This window comes from Hemiscyllium ocellatum, chromosome 6, assembly GCF_020745735.1.
Source record: "Hemiscyllium ocellatum isolate sHemOce1 chromosome 6, sHemOce1.pat.X.cur, whole genome shotgun sequence".
Classification (NCBI taxonomy): domain Eukaryota; kingdom Metazoa; phylum Chordata; class Chondrichthyes; order Orectolobiformes; family Hemiscylliidae; genus Hemiscyllium; species Hemiscyllium ocellatum.
The window spans coordinates 80,748,883-80,766,157 of record NC_083406.1 but is presented as its reverse complement, the minus strand read 5'-3'; the positions used below and the strand labels follow the sequence as shown (position 1 = coordinate 80,766,157).

At 39.2% G+C, this 17,275-nt stretch overlaps 1 protein-coding gene across 2 annotated transcripts in view; it reads right to left on the bottom strand.

The window, feature by feature from the left end:
- Positions 1 to 17,275, bottom strand: part of parp4 (poly (ADP-ribose) polymerase family, member 4) — a 140,600-nt gene continuing 123,325 nt past the window's right edge. For both annotated transcript variants that reach the window (XM_060826065.1, XM_060826067.1), the window contains exons 32-36: positions 14,181 to 15,127; positions 12,881 to 13,082; positions 11,972 to 12,074; positions 2,213 to 2,345; positions 1 to 403 (exon numbers count right to left, since the gene is read on the bottom strand). In XM_060826065.1, coding sequence (XP_060682048.1) covers positions 220 to 403; positions 2,213 to 2,345; positions 11,972 to 12,074; positions 12,881 to 13,082; positions 14,181 to 15,127 — 1,569 coding nt within the window. In that variant the 3' untranslated portion in view covers positions 1 to 219. The remainder of the gene's footprint in view (positions 404 to 2,212; positions 2,346 to 11,971; positions 12,075 to 12,880; positions 13,083 to 14,180; positions 15,128 to 17,275) is intronic.

Here is a 17,275-nt window from a genome sequence, read left to right as displayed (position 1 = left end):
TTTCAAATAATAAACAAATTTATTTGCATCATTTCTACTACCGTAAAGTTTAGAAGTATGCTTATGTCTGTAATATCCTAATCAAGATCATTTTTACATCTTTAGAAACTTTTGAATTAATTGAGTGACATTTTGAATTGGTTTTAATTGCTGAATATAACAAGGTTTATTAAACAGTTTGATTCTATTAATATTAAAGCATTCCTATGTTTAATTTTCTCAGTTAAACAACTGCTGCAGTGGTGAATCTTTTTTGAGAGGATCAATCTGCAACAGTTGACGAGTAGCTGATTCCCAGTCCCTTCCTAGCTCCAAACGACTACAGATGGCTGGATGCTGTCTGTCTGTTTTTCTAGCCCAAGTTATGGCTTTTTTTACATGTTCCGTTGCCCAACAAGTTGACCTGTAGAAGACAATTAAAGTTTTTAGGTCACATAATATTCAATAAAAATGCTGCACAAATGCACCTGCTGCAAAATGATTTCTTCATCAATTAATATACCACACTTGTAATATTCTTCATAATTTTCAACACTAATATGTAAAATTTGTAAGAAGTTCTACTTCATTAACATGGAAACTGACATTATGAAGATTGTGTAATTGAGAGATGCACTTAATGGGTTGCAATTGTTTTGTTCCTATGGAATACCACTGCCTGGTGTATGCTGTAATAAATGCACACATAATTTACATGTAAGTAATATGTAGAAGTGTTGGAGAAAATTTTTATTTTGTAGAAATGTATAACATGGTGCATGTTTTCTTGAAAACCAAATCTTTGCAAAGTTATGGTACTTTAGCTAGAGGAGGTGGCTCTGAAGTAGTTTGACATTGACCAAAATACAAAAATATTTTCCAAAATTAATCAGCTAGGGTTGGCCAAGGAATGTTGCAACTTGATCAATTGTTGTTGTACAGTCAACAGTCAGGGAAAAACCATTCTACATATAGTCCTGCATTAAAATCTGTTTCAGTTACAAATCTATGGTGTTTGGGAGGTTGCTAGTGATTCTCTCATAATCATGTGATTGAGGAAAAAGGAGGAACATTTTGATGAGGAAGGCATGATGAATAAAGAATGAAACTGAGTACTAAACAAATATTGCAAATTCACGAGACTACAGCAAAACCTATGTGATAATGTAGATTAGATTCCCTACAGTGTGGAAACAGGTCCTTTGGCCCAACAAGTCCACACCGACCCTCCAAAGAGCAACCCACCCGGACTCATCTCCCTCTGACTAATGCACCAAATACTGTGGACAATTTAGCTTGGCGAATTCATCTGACCTGCACATCTTTGGATTGTGGGAGGAAACAGAAGCAGCCGGAGGAAACTGACGCAGACACAGGGAGAATGTGCATACTCCACACAGTCACCTGAGGCTGGAATCGAACCTGGGTCCCTGGTGCTGTGAGGCTGCAGTACGAACTACTGAGCCACTGTGCTGCCCTTGTAATAGCTATAAATACTGCTTTAAAGCAGGCTGTCCTTTATTTTGGAGTTAGAAGATGTTGGTGCAAACTTCACTCCAGTAATTTGAACACAATCTCAGTTGGCATTTCAGAGCACTATTGAGGCTTTGCTGTACAGTTTGAGGAGAAATTTTTCAAATGAAATGCTACACTGAGGTCATGTCTATCCACATAATCGCTATTTGAAGGACAGCAGGGGATTTCATCTGGTGTCCTGGCAATTGTATATCCTTTAACTAAAAATGTGTTGTTTGATCAGTGATAGGGAAATTCCGTACTCAATCTGGAGAATTTCCTTCAGTTAACATCAGGGACTACACTTCGAAAGTACTTAATTGGCTACGATTTGAGAGATCTGGATTGTGAAGACTGCTTCATAATTTTTTTTAATTTGGAAACGGAGAAACAAAGCAAAAAGTATCTTGGGTTTGTTTCAAAGTTCGATTTTTAGAAATTGGTCAGCATCAATAAAATATCCAATTTTTTTTTTACTTGAGCCTGGAATATTATGTAAGTGTACTTGTATGATAGCAAAAGATGAATTACTTGTCATAAATTTGCAGCAAGACTGAAAACTGCGAACTGCGATCTGCATTCCATACAAGAAATGCCATAAGTGTTACTTTACAGTATATTGAAATTATAACTAATTCTACCAACCAATGATTTAAACTTATACTATTTATAACACTATAATTTCCCTATTAACAATCAATTTATATGTCATACAAACCCTGAATCCAGTGTCTGATCCAAACAAAGGAGGGATTTGAATTTAATCCCTTTCAACTGTTCAGTGAAACGAATCAACTGTAGGATCATGAGTGTAGCAATCAGCGATACAATCTCTTCAGCTGCTCGGTGACCTTTCGGAAGGATAAATATTTTCTAGTCAATGCTTACTTCAAAATCTAGTCAGAAAAGTCATTATTAAAAATCTGATTGTAATGGATGTCTGTCAAGCTTATTAATATACAGAGAAATTCCACCCAGAATTTTCACTGAATATTAGCCAATATATATCATTTGATGCAAACAGTGAGAATGAGAAATTACCATCTTAAAATATGCTACCAAATAAATGCTACTAACACAAACAAAAATGGTGAGCAATTAATTAGTGTTTAAATAGGTAAACATCTATAATAATGAATGTACACTGCACTCTTACTGCACATGACAAGTGTAGTATCTTGGCACAGATTCCAGAAACTTTCATGCACTATTCCCTTACAACAGATTTCTGACATAATGACGTGAGATATTCTAATATAAAAGGTACTGTTTCTCCTTCTGTGATTACTGATGTCATTATGCATTACTCATACAATCAACTGACTAAACTGACTTTACTATACGGAGAAAGTGACTGAAGGAGAAGCAGTACCTTTATATTGGAATACACATGTCAGGATGTCATATAACTGTCGTAAAGGCATAATGCATGTGGGTTTCTGGATTCTGTGCCAAGATACAACACTTGTCATGTGTAATAATATTAAATAGTGCAGTGTACATTCATTAAGAAGAGTTTTCTGACAGACAATAAACATGTATTATTATAGATGTACGTTATTATAACAGAGATGTGAGTTTCTCAGAGGCAGGAATGGTTGCTGGATGTTCCAGGGTTTACAACATTTAAAAAGAGTAGGGAGGGGGGAATAAGAGGAGGGGGGTGTAGTACTGCTAATCAGAGAGGGTATCACAGCTACAGAAGTTACCATTGTCGAGGAGGGTCTGCCTACTGAGTCAGTATGGGGGGAAATTAGGAACAGTAAGGGAGCAGTCACCTCATTAGGGGTTTACAACAGGTCCCCCAGTAGCAGCAAGGAGATTGAAGAAAGCATAGGACGGCAGATTTTGGAAAAGTGAATGTAGTAGGGTTGTTGCAATGGGTGACTTTAACTTTCCCAATATTGATTGGAACCTCCTTCGAGCAGATGGTTTGGAAGGAGCTGTTTTTGTAAGGTGTGTTCAGGAAGGTTTCCTAACTTAGTACATTCACAGGCCGACGAGGGGAGAGGCCATTTTGGATTTGGTGCTTGGCAATGAGCCGGGCAGGTGTCAGACCTTGCAGTGGGAGAGCATTTTGGTGATAGTGACCACAACTGCCTCACATTCTACACAGCTATGGAGAAGGAGAGAAGCAGGCACAATGGGAGGATATTTAATTGGGGAAAAGGAAACTATGATGCTATCAGAAGTGAGTTGGGAAGCATGGATTGGGAGCAATTGCTCCATGGAAAGGGCACTATAGACATATGGAGACTGTTTAAGGAACAGTTGTTGTGAGCGATGCATAAATGTGTCCCTCTGAGATGGGCAAGAAGGGCTAAGATAAAGGAACCTTGGATGACGAGAGCGGAGGAGTTTCTCGTCAAAAGAAAGAAGGCAGCTTACGTAAGGTGGAGGAAGCAAGGGTCTTGCTCAACTCTAGAGGATTACAGGCAGGCGAGGAAGGAGCTCAAAAAAAGGTCTGAGGAGAGCCAGGAGGGGGCATGAAAAAGGCTTGGCAGGAAGGATTAGGGAGAATCCAAAGGCATTTTACACATGTGTGAGGAATAAGAGAATGATCAAAGAGTAGGGCCGATCAGGGATAGCATAGGGAACTTGTGTATAGAATCTGAGGAGGTAGGGGAAGCCCTAAATGAGTTTTTACTTCTGTCTTTATTAAAGAAAAGGACCTTGTAGTGAATGAAACCATTGAGGAGCAGGTAAGCATGCTGGAACGGATAGAGATTGAGGAAGCTGATGTGCTGGAAATTTTGACAAACATCAACATTGACAAGTCGCCAGGGCCAGACCAGATTTGTCCTCGGCTGCTTTGGGAAGTGAGAAATGTGATTGCTTCGCCGCTTGCGAAGATCTTTGCATCCTCGCTCTCCATCGGAGTCATACCTGAGGACTGGAGGGAGGCAAATGTAATTCCTCTCTTCAAGAAAGGAAATAGGGAAATCCCCAGCAATTACAGACTAGTCAGTCTCACGTCTGTCATCTGCAAAGTATTAGAAAGGATTCTCAGGGATAGGATTTATGACCATCTGAAAGAGCATGGCTTGATTAAATGCAGTCAGCACGGCTTTGTGAGGGGCAGGTCATGCCTCACAAATCCTATTGAGTTCCTTGAGGATGTTACTAGGCACGGTGATGAGGGTCGAGCGGTGGATATGGTGTATATGGACTTCAGTAAGGCATTTGATAAGGTTCTCCATGGTAGGCTTGTTCAGAAGGTCAGAAGGAATGGGATACAGGGAAATTTAGCTGTCTGGATACAGAATTGCCTGGTCGACAGAAGACAGCAAGTGGTAGTGGAAGGAAAGTATTCTGCCTGGAAGTCAGTGGTAAGTGGTGTTCCACAGGGCTCTACTTGGGCCTCTACTCTTTGTAATTTTTATTAATGACTTGGATGAGAAGATTGAAGGATGGGTTAGCAAATTTGCAGATGACACAAAGGTTGGAGGTGTCGTTGACAGTATAGAGGACTGTTGTAGGCTGCAGCATGACATTGACAGGATGCAGAGATGGGCTGAGAGGTGGCAGATGGAGTTCAACCTGGATAAATGTGAAGTGATGCATTTTTGAAGGTTAAACTTGAAAGTTGAGTACAGGATTAAAGATAGGATTCTTGGCAGTGTGGAGGAACAGAGGGATCTTGGTGTGCAGGTACATAGATCCCTTAAAATTGCCACCCAAGTGGACAGGGTTGTTAAGAAAGCATATGGTGTTTTGGCTTTCATTAACAGGAGGATTGAGCTTAAGAGCCGATCTTGTTGCAGCTCTATAAAATCTTCTAGGAGAAAGTGAGGACTGCAGATGCTGGAGATCAGAGCTGAAAATGTGTTGCTGGAAAGCGCAGCAGGTCAGGCAGCATCCAAGGAGAAGGAGAATCGACGTTTCGGGCATGAGCCCTTCTTCAGGAATGAGGAAAGTGTGTCCAGCAGGCCAAGATAAAAGGTAGGGAGGAGGGACTTGGGGGAGGGGCGTTGGAAATACGATAGGTGGAAGGAGGTTAAGGTGAGGGTGATAGGCCGGAGTGGGGGGCGGAGAGGTCAGGAAGAAGACTGCAGGTTAGGAAGGCGGTACTGAGTTTGAGGGATTTGACTGAGACAAGGTGGGCTGGGGAAATTAGGAAACCGGAGAAATCTAGATTCATCCCTTGTGGTTGGAGGGTTCCTAGGCGGAAGATGAGGCGCTCTTCCTCCAGCCGTCGTGTTGCCATGATCTGGCGATGGAGGAGTCCAAGGACCTGCATGTCCTTGGTGGAGTGGGAGGGGGAGTTAAAGTGTTGAGCCACGGGGTGGTTGGGTTGGTTGGTCCGGGTGTCCCAGAGGTATTCCGTGAAATGTTCCGCAAGTAGGCAGCCTGTCTCCCCAATATAGAGGAGGCCACATTGGGTGCAGCGGATACAGAAAATGAGGTGTGTGGCAGTGCAGGTGAATTTGTGGCAGATATAGAAGGATCCCTTGGGGCCTTGGAGGGAAGCAAGGGGGGAGGTGTGGGCACAAGTTTTGCATTTCTTATTGTTGCAGGGGAAGGTGCCGGGAGTGGAGATTGGGTTGGTTGGGGGTGTGGACCTGATGAGGGAGTCACGGAGGGAGTGGTCTTTTCGGAACGCTAATAGGGGAGGGGAGGGAAATATGTCTCTGGTGGTGGAGTCCGTTTGGAGGTGGCGGAAATGACGACGGATGATACGATGTATGTGGAGGTTGATGGGGTGATAGGTGAGGACCAGTGGGGTTCTGTCCTGGTGGCGATTGGAGGGGCGGGGCTCAAGGGCGGAGGAGGGGGAAGTGGAGGAGATGCGGTGGAGGGCATCGTCGATCACGTCTGGGGGGAAATTGCGGTCTTTGAAGAAGACCGCAATTACTGTTTCTGCTGCATCCGATGACACACATCATTTACTGTATCCGCTGCACCCGATGATACACATCATTTACTGTATCCGCTGCACCCGCTGTGCTTATTCAGCAACATATTTTTAGCGCGGTTCTATAAAACTTTGGTTAGACCGCACTTGGAATACTATGTCCTATTACAGGAAAGATGTGGATGCTTTGGAAAGGGTTCAGAGGAGGTTTACTAGGATGCTGCCTGGAATGGAGGGCTTACCTCATGAAGAGAGGTTGACTGAGCTTGGACTTATTTCATTGGAAAGAAGGAAGAGAGGAGACCTAATTGAGGTGTACAAGATAATGAGAGGCATAGATAGAGTTGATAGCCAGAGACTTTTTCCCAGGGCAGAAATTGTTAACACGAGGGGTCACAGTTTTAAGCTGTTTGGCGGAAAGGATAGAGGGGATGTCAGAGGCGGGCTCTTTACACAGAGAGTTGTGAGAGCACGGAATGTGTTGCCAGCAGCAGTTGTAGAAGCGAGGTCATTGGGGATATTTAAGAGACTGCTGGACATGCATATGGTCACAGAAATTTGAGGGTTCGTACATTAGGTTTACCTTACATGAGGATCAATGGTCAGCACAACATCGTGGGCTGAAGGGTCTGTTTTGTGCTGTACTGTTCTATGTTCTAGATGTGTACATATCTAACATCTGTGTATTATAAATTGTAAGTAGTTTGTGTTGTAAATAACCTTCAGATATCTAATTAATCTGTTGGTATTTGAGAAGGACCCAACTATCTGTGGCATATGTTATGCAGATTAAGATCTGTAGAAAATCAATCATGGCGTAATATTTACAGAATATGAGTATCAGAAGATGACGACAGAAAGAGTTTATGAAAAGCTAGTCATTACAGCTAGTTAATACTACTCTTATGAAGACAGGAGAAAGTGAGTACTGGAGATGCTGGAGAGAATTTCTTCAAGGTCGACCAGGGCTAATGCCTGAAAGGTTGATTGTCCTGCTCCTTGGATGCTGCTTGACCTGCTGTGCTTTTCCACACCACACTCTTGACTCTTATTAGGCCAGTCAACCTAGTTGGATGTTGCCTTTAAAATTGCAAATAGCATATAAACAGATTGGGTAAGATTAATCAGTTGATGGAAAGATCCAATTTTGCAATCAGGAAGCTTTGGTGCTGCAACTGACCGATTTGTCACCTTGTGGACAATAACAATGTCTGCATACTGATAATGACCTGTCCATATATTTCAACAGTGCAAGAGGTTTCAGGTGCCCATCCTAAGGGTATTGATAATCAAGATGATGTGCCAATGCACAGGATATGAGACCCGTTGTGAACAATTAGGTTATCTTTTATGGACTGCACCACACTGTGCCAGTTTCCTGAGTACATCATTTACAAGTATGCATAAACTAATGTTATTTGCTTTTGCATCAATTTCAATCTTGTTACACAATACATATTGTCCATTCCTTTTGAGATATATTACTTGGATGGAGGTAAAGGCCTCAGCTTTTCTGACAGAATCCATATGGTGTGTCAGGTTTACCACATACTATTTGATTAGGGCCTGGAAGCTGTTACAATTTTATTACCTCTTGAACTTTGTTTACATATTTGTAAGACATGGACAGAACTTTGGAAGCTTCTTTGGCATTGTTCCATGGTTGATTCTTCAACACATGCTGCTGCAGAGCATTCTGAGGTACGTGGGGTTCTTGCTACAATTTTAGCTCAATGTCATCTTGTAGAATATAACTTGCATATGTCACAAAATGGTTGACATTGTCTTTGATGAGATAAACCACATCTCATACAAGATTTGGCTGCTCCATTGAACCTGGTGACAGCTGTAATAGGTATTCAAGAGTCAAACACTTGCACATGCTCTGGCCAGCCACCATTGCTTTGAAATTACATCTTTGTTCTAGTAGTGTGTCAATGGTGCATTCATAGATTTGTCCAGAATGCCTTTCATAAGGATTTGATGGGTGTAAATGAGTTAAATAAGCCTTTATATCAAGTTAGCTTTGGTGAAATCACATTCTGTATCTTTATGATGACTTTTGCCTATGAATTGGTTGATTGTTTCATCTAGCTTTTGGTTCTATGAATGTTCTCAAGCCTGTATATCCTGAAATTGATTCAAGCTTGATTTTCTAAAATCTGAAAAGTATTGTCAGGATCTTTGTGGTCATTGTCAGGAATAACATAGGATTTTATTCTTCTGAGCCCACTGCAAGATGTTTGCATTACCATGCTTTATCAGAATGAGGTTGATCTGTAAAGATTGATGCTCTATCTAAATAACCAAGTTTCTGACAGAATGTCAAAGATGTTCTAATGCACGGAAAGCAAATATCTAACTGTCTTCATTTTGTGGCTTTATACTCTTTAAAATGTCAGAATCTGAATTGCCGCATAGATTTTGTTCTGTGTTGTTGGTTTTGCTGCTCTTTTTAAAAATTTTATGGAGAAGCCCCTTTAGGAACAGCAAGTTTTATGTTACGACATGAAGTTAGTCAGCTAAACTAAAACAGCCTTTCTCCCTCTGCAGAAACCAGAGAATACCCTCAGTAGGTACTTCAATGGTTCACAACCACACTTTTGAATAACCAATCTTAGACTTAGTGAACGATTAATTCCATATACCAGTTTTGTGTCTCAAACAAAAGCCTTATCTATTTATTAAATACAAAGTAACTTTAGCATAAAAACATAACATATAGGAACAGAATGAGGCTATTTGGCCATTGAGTCTGTTTCAACATTTGATCAATGGCTGATATGTTTCATTTTCTTGCCTTCTCTCTGTAATCCTGGATCCCCTTACTAACCAAGGAATTATCTATCTCTGTCTTAAATACACTCAATGACTTGGTCTCCATAGCCTTCTGTGGCAATGCATTCCACAGATTAACCACCAGCTAGCTGACAAAATTCCTCATCTCAATTCTAAAGGGTCATCCCTTCACTCTGAGGCAGTACCCTCAGGTCCTAGTCTCTCCCACTAGTGGAAACATCTTCTCCACATCCATCTATCCGGTCCTATTAGTATTCTGTAAGTTTCAATGGGATTACCCTTATTCTTCTAAACTGCATTGGATATAGACCCAGAGTTCTCAACTGCTGCTCATATGCCAAGACTTGATCTCCTGAATCATTCTTGTAAACGTCCTTTGGACCCCCCTCCCAAGGCCAGCACATCCTTCCTCAGATACAGGGCACAAAACTGCTCAATATTTCAAATGTGGTCTGACCAGAGCCTTATATAGCCTTAGCAGTACTAGTCACATCCTGAAAATGACACTTTTATTCACACTCTTTACCGCTCAGCCAATCCTCTATCTATGCCAGTACCTTGCCCCGAACACCATGGGCTCTTAATCACCGAGGCATAGAGTCATATAGCATGAACACAGATCCTCTGGTTCAACCAGTCCATGCCAAACATAATTCCAAATTAAATTAGTTCCATCTATCTGTTCCTGGCCCATATCCCTCCAAACCCAATTTTTAGTTTTCAATTGCAGCAAAAAAGGTTCACAAATGAAACCTTTGTTTACAAGAGTAAATAAGTTTGTCTATTTCAGAATGGAAAGTAACAAGTATCAAGACTTATTCTAAGCAGTCGTGTTTTAGTGTTCACAATGACAAGATAGCTAGCTAGAAGGTCACCCACAATTTGTGATGCATACCACATCTTGGTTTTTAACATTATGTTTCCTACTGCATTTCATACTAACGTGAACGTGTTACATGATCTAACAACTTACGATATATGGATTAACATTTTATATTCAGCTACAATGTTTAAGTAAAATCTAACAAAGTACAAAAGAACATACGACTTGTGAGCAGCAGTAGGCCATTTGGAGTACTGAGCCTGCTTTCCCATTCAATAAGATCCTGATTATTTGATCGGATTGTGATCACATCTCCACTTTTCTGTCTGCATCCTTAAAAGCCTTTACTGATTGTCATGTCTATCAAAAGTCTACCTAACTCAGCCTTGAGTAAGTTTAAAGAGCCAACTTCCACTACCTTCTCATGAAGAGAAGTCCACACTAATGACTGTCTGAGACAAAAAACATTTTCCATTTCTGTCTTAAGAGGGAGATCTTCTATTCTTAAACTAAGTTCCCTTGTTTCACACTCCCGACAAGGGGCAACATCCTCCAGTATCCACCTTTCCAATCCTATTGAGATGCTGCTTGTTTCAATTAGATCATCTCATGTTCTTCTAAACACCAATGGATAAAGACTTAACTTGTTCAACCATTCTTCTTAACATAACCCATTTATCTCCAGGAATAAGCCAAATGAATCTTTTCTGAACTGCTTTTAAAACAATTATATGTTTTTCAATCAAAATTGAAATTGTTCTCAGTTCTCAATCTGTGGTCTGTACAGCTGCAGTAAAATTTCCCCCTTGCAATAAATGACAACATTCCATTTGGCTTCCTAATCACTTATTGTACTTGCTTACTAACTTCATGTGCTTCATGTAGCAGGACACCAGATCCCCCTGTAACCACTGAATTCTGCAATCTTTCCAATTGAATAGTGTATTGCTTTTCTATTCATCCTCCTAAAATGGACACACTCAAATTATGCACATTACATATACACATCTGCCAATTTCTGTCATTCACTTAATCCTGTTTATAAGTAAAAGTTGCCATAATCCTGCTGCTATCTCATTAAAGAGAGACAATTAGTGGTGGCTTAACCCAAGGGTCTCCGTGCCTCAGCGAGGGAAGTGGTTGAGAACAAGAGTTGAGGATGTGGTATGCATCACAAATTGTGGGTGACCTTCTAGCTAGCTATCTTGTCATTGTGAACACCAAACACTACTGCTTGGAATCGAAGTCTTGACCCTTGTTACTTTGCATACTGAAATAGACAAACTTATTTACTCTTGTAAACAAACGTTTCATTTATGAACCTTTTTTGCTGCAATTGAGAACTAAAAACTGGCATGGCCATGATCTTTAACATTTGACTGGAAGGAGTATGATACATTAAAGTTCAATGTAGCTATAACTTTGGCAGTTAATAAATGAGCTATCATGGTAATGTCAGCTGGTAAGGGAATTGAACTCCTGCTGTCAGCATGACTCTAGTTACAAATCAGCCATCCAGCTACTGAGCTAACCAACTTCCTAACCCTGTTTATGTCCCTTTGCAGAATCTCTATATCTTCTTTACTACCCATGTACCTACCTATCCTGCTGTCATCAGCAACTCTACATTTAAACCCTTCATCAAAATCATTTAAATAACCAAGGAATACTACTGAATCCTGAGGCTCTCCAATAGTGACAGCTTACCAACACAAAAAAGGCACACATACTCTCTGCTTCCTGTTCATAAGAAACAAGATCAGAAATGAAACAGGAACATATGAGCAATTATAAGGTTCACTGTACCCCTGATGATTTCATAACATGATCTCTCACTTCCAACCAGTCTCATCCAGTCAAACATTTGGATGGTCCCCACTTCCAACATCCCCAACTCAATGATTTAAATTCTGATTCAAATTTTGTTCACAATAATTACTGCTGCTTCCTATAGTTCACTTGCAGATTAATGCACAAATGGAGTCTAAAATATTGATTACCTAGAGATTTAATGCCTCTTTCCACAAGAAATACATCTGTTAGATATTCCAACTTAATTTCGAACAAAACTCCAAGGTCAGATGTAAAATTCCAATAGCCCCTCTACAAAATAAAGGAAAATATTACGATCAAAACCAACAAAACAATGAATACAACAATAAAAGCAAAATAGTACGAATTTAGGAAATTAGGACATAAAAATAAAATGCTGGATAATTTCAGCAGAGCTGTCAGCATCTGCTCAAAAAAAAGAGTTAACGTTTCAAGTTCAATATGACTCTCTTCTTCTGAATTGAAGACAGGTAGAAATGTGATAGGTTTTACCAAATGCTGTTGGTAAAGAGGAAAGGGTGAGGAAAAGCAAAAGAAAAAGAAAAGCATAGAGGGTGCAAAACATTAAATGATAGAAGATGTCATGAGACAAATGGTAAATAGTCTGTTAAAGATCGTAGTAATGAATCAAAACACTTGTTCAGTACTGGCACTTACTAAGGGACTTGGAGGCAAACACCATTAAAATTGCTGTTACTTGCAGCATTCAAAAAACAATTTTTAAATCTACGCTACTCTAAACCAGTAGCAGCAGCAAACTTATACAAACAACTCTTGAGCCCGGTGATGAAATAATTCTGATGAGCAGTCATGCAATCTTGTGCAGGGATCAATAGACAAGACATCAAAAAGCAGGCTGTTTAATTATGTACATAACAGACCTGCAACTGAATTTCCTTGGTCTTTTATGTTGCATATTCACTTTAAGCCCATAATACCCTTTCTTTGGGCACAAAGACACAGAACATTTCACCCCAACATCCAAACACAGGAAGACAGAAAGAACATATAAATGATGGAATCAAGGAAGGAAGCAATTCAACAAATCTTTCAGAAAAAAAGTTTTTAAAAATTACCTTATTTTGCCACATAAAGAGTTCCACCCAAGGTATTTCACAATTTCTGCTTCTTAGTACGCTCTGTGTAGCTTTCTTCTTTCTCTGAAAACTGCCAACCATCCTCTCAGTTTGTTTCTTGGAATCTTCTTGTGTGCCTTGCTTTAGTTTTAGATTCTTTATTTCTAGTACCTCTTCTGAGCCTTTCTTCAGTTTATGAATGCTGCAACATATTTTTAAAGGGTAAATTAATTTTTGTTCAGTTACAATATTGGATTTTATTAAAAATTAAACTGAAGATGAATCATTTTGGAATCAAAACATTAACTCTCTTCCTCCCCAAATGCTACCAGGCTTCATCTGTTTCTCCAGCAATGTTGTTTTTATTTCAACAATTTTTTGCCTGACATTACACTGAAAAGCTGAAGTACTTTTCTATTGATTAAGAAACATCTTTGCTGTTCTTCCAGAGTCACTAATGAAAATAATAGACCCAAAAAAAGTTGCTTTCTCACATTCAAAATCATGTTTCTCTGCACTTTCATTAACCACTCATTCGGATTCTCAAGCTCCCAGTTCTTACTAATTTTTCTAGCCTTCCTGAAGGTGTGGGTCTTGACCAGGGTTTAGTATTGTAAGTATCTTCGTTAACTTGTCTAAATGCATGCAAGAATCAACTAGTTGTTGTCAACAGGCTTTACAAAAGCAGAGAGTCCCAACATCCACAGTTATTTTCTAGCTGAGATCAGAATAGTAACTGGAAATTGGGATCTTGACTTTTCACTATCTTAGTCTGATACATTATAGCTGATTGCAACCTAGTCTTTGTTCATGGCTCAGTGAGAGCAGCTAACTCACCATAAATAAGAAATGGAAATGTTTCTGGTCACTGCAGCTGAGCTAGACATCACCTTTACAAGCATATTCATTGGGGAAATATAACCATCTATGTCACCACCATGTGACGGATAATGGGCATACTGAATGGATCTTTCCAAGTTTGGTCCATATTAGTATGATCTTCTCCACAGTTACCTGATATTAACAACTCTGGAAGATTCTTTGTAAAATGTTGTACATATAAACTATATATAATGTTCGCATATATTACATGTTAACATGAGAATGTGCTACAGACAGCGCACTTGCAATTTGTTGACAAGGCAGACACAGAACACACATTTAGCAGGATTTATCACATTGTTTAACATGATCAAAAAAATTCCATTAATTTTCAGTTAATGTTACTAGATGTAGGAGTTGATGCATGCATTCAAAAGAAACAAGATTGAGAAAACTATTTAATATGAATCATTTTTACCGGACTTGTTTAAGATGACCGAATGCTGTTCTAGGTTTATCCAGTTTTTTAAAATTTGAAGATGTCGGAGAGATGTGTGAATCTCTGGTGTCCTTGGATAGAGATTGTGGTGTATTTTGATTGACCATATTTTGATCCTGGGAAGTCTTTGAAAGAGCAGACTCAAAAACTTCTGAACTTATAGCTGGTGAAATTTGTAGCATTGAACTAAAACTAAATGGTACTCCATTTGTAATAGCTGAATCTATGGAATAAGTAGAACGTAATGCTTCTGAAGGAGAAAAAGAAAATAACGGAGATATTGAAGAACACCATTTTTGTTTACGTCTAGGATAGTCACTGTGATCTTCAGCTATTAAGCCAGGTGGGTCATTCACTTGTGAACTTACATCAGAAGAGACTGTTGCTGCTAAAAAATCTGGACCTCCAAAAGAAGGAGATGCACCTACTGAAGAATCTAAACCAAAAAATGATTGATTTCCATCAGAAACAGTTGCAAACGATGGAAATGATGCATCAAATGATGTCATTTTGATATCAGAAGCACCAGTTGCTAAAAATCCTGAATTAAAATGTGTTGTACTTTCAAAACCTTGGAAAACCGGACCATCTTCAAGACTAAGTTTCATTGCGGCCGATGAACAACTTAACTTTTCAGCTGAGCTAGAATATTTTGAAGACTGATCATTAGTTTTCTCTTTGGTAGCCAATTTCACTGATGTATTGAATACATTATGCAGAGATGCTTTTCGTTCACTGTGGATTACAGCTTGGCGACATCTACGATTACTCTTTTCAAAAGGAGTAAGTGATGCACTCTTCGTCAAGAAATATTTCGTAGGAGCTAAAGAGTCAATTTGTTTTGCATTATAACAAGTTTCAGCATAGTCTCCATTACTTTCCTTTGAAAAGCTTTTCTTGGGAACTTCCCATTTTTGCAACAGTTCCTATAAGTTCAACATACAGCACATTAATTACTGAAACAAACTGCTATGAACATCATTAAACAACACTAGTAGATAGTACACTGCGTAGCACATTATAAAATAACAAGCTATGTCACATAGAAGTCAAACATATGTCTGTATTATAGGCTCATCACCACATATGTGCCAGCTTTAAAGTTTCTGCTTCATCTGGTCCAAATGAAAAGACATGGAAAGATTTTTAAAAATGGATTTTGCCTGTGTTGTTTCCAGCTTAATCCAACATGTCACCAATATCAAATTATTCTCAATACCAATGCCTGCTGATAGGCAGACCTACTGCTTCAATAAAATCAGGAAACATAGTGGCATTCATCACTGCTAAACAGGAGGCAGAGGTGATACTGGGGGACACAAAGATGGGGTAGGGGCAATGCAGAAAGTCTCACCCAAAAACTTCCAGCTGGGGAAGCAGGTTTTAAATCATGATTTAAATATTTTAGATGTGAAACTGTCAGCCACAGTTGGTCATAAATTTCAAAAAAGGGAAGCAAACGAAATCTGAAGTAAAAAAGATAAAGCAAGATTCATGAATGTGACAAAGCTAGTGCCTTTTTCTTTACTAAAAGCTGTTCCTTAGCTCAAGGAGACTCTGTCCTTGATTTTTTTCAGAGGAGTAATAAACCAGGCTTGGACTCCAAACAGTCTGGTTTGGTACAGACATGAAAACGATTTTGAGAGGCCTTTTGTTTTTAATGTAAACAGATGAGACTTCAGGCCAAAGTGGTCATGCTTTAGAAGTGACCTGTTTAAAGAAAGGGGAGTGGTCAGCTCTCTAGATGAGCTGAGCCGAGCAGTTGAGTTAGTCTTTAACTGGTTGGAAGTTCAACAGGGAGATGTGTGGAAACTCTCTCTCTTCTGCTCTTCAACTTCAACCTGTCAGCACGTGTTCCATTTATACTGGTTTTTAAAGGGGGTTTGCTTAATGGGACTATTGTGTATATTTGGAACAGCATAATAAAGTGTAGTTGGATCGGTTGAGTACTGAAGGGATTCTATATTCTGTTTTTTGTGTTTCATTGTGTAAATTTGTGATCAAACTTTTGACTATTTTAAAATCTAGTAGTCAACCTAGCTAACTTAATCCAAGTAATTTTCACTGTACACTTGCCAAAACAAATTGCAAAGTTATTGTCTGCGCTGCCTGCTTAAGAATGTTTTGAGTGGTCTGGCTTAGTCCATAACAAGAATAATTAGATATTAAACTATTTTGTTTATTTAAAAATCTTAACTATTTAAATCCACGATCCAAAAACAAAAGGTCAAATGTCAATATCAGACAAAATTAAATTCTATTTACATTTGCTGCAATTTATGCAAGGAACATAGCAGCAGAAGTAGTTCATTCAGCCCCTCTAACTTATTTTGCTATGTAAGATCATGGTTGATCAGCAAACTCAACAGCATATTCCTATGCAATCCACACATTTCTTGAAGTCATTAGTAACTAGAAATCTATCAATTTCTATCCTGAACTTACTCAATAACTGAATTTCCACAGCCCCCTGCAGTAGAAAATTCTAAAGATTCACTATACATGAGTGAAGAAGTGGTTTGGATTTTATTCTGGAGATTCTTTCCTTGGCTCTAGACACACAGCAATGGAAACATCCTTTCTGCTTTTCCTCTAGCTCTTTAAGAGTTTTGGAGGTGTTTTTGAGACTGCCTGTCATTCATTTAAATTCCAATGATTATGGGCTGAGACTTCTCAATTTCTCCTCATAGGACAGTTTTACCCTCACAGGAATCAGTCTGATGAAATGTTATTACATTCCCTCTATGACAAGTGTATTCCTCTCTAGGTGAGGGGATCAGACCTGTGCACAATATTCCAAGTGGAGTCAAATCAATGATCTATGTAGATCAGCCATGATCTCACTGAATGGTAAAACAGGTCTGAGGGGTTTAATGACCTACTTCTGTTCCGATGTTGTTGAAATGATACTTTGCTCCAGTATTCAAATCCTCTTGAAATAACATCTAACATATTAATTGCCTTCTGAATTGTTCACTACAGCCGCATGCCAGGTTTTGGTGATTATTAGAACAAGGATACCAAGGTCTCTTTGGACATCAGCACATTCTAACATTTGACCATTAGGAAATACT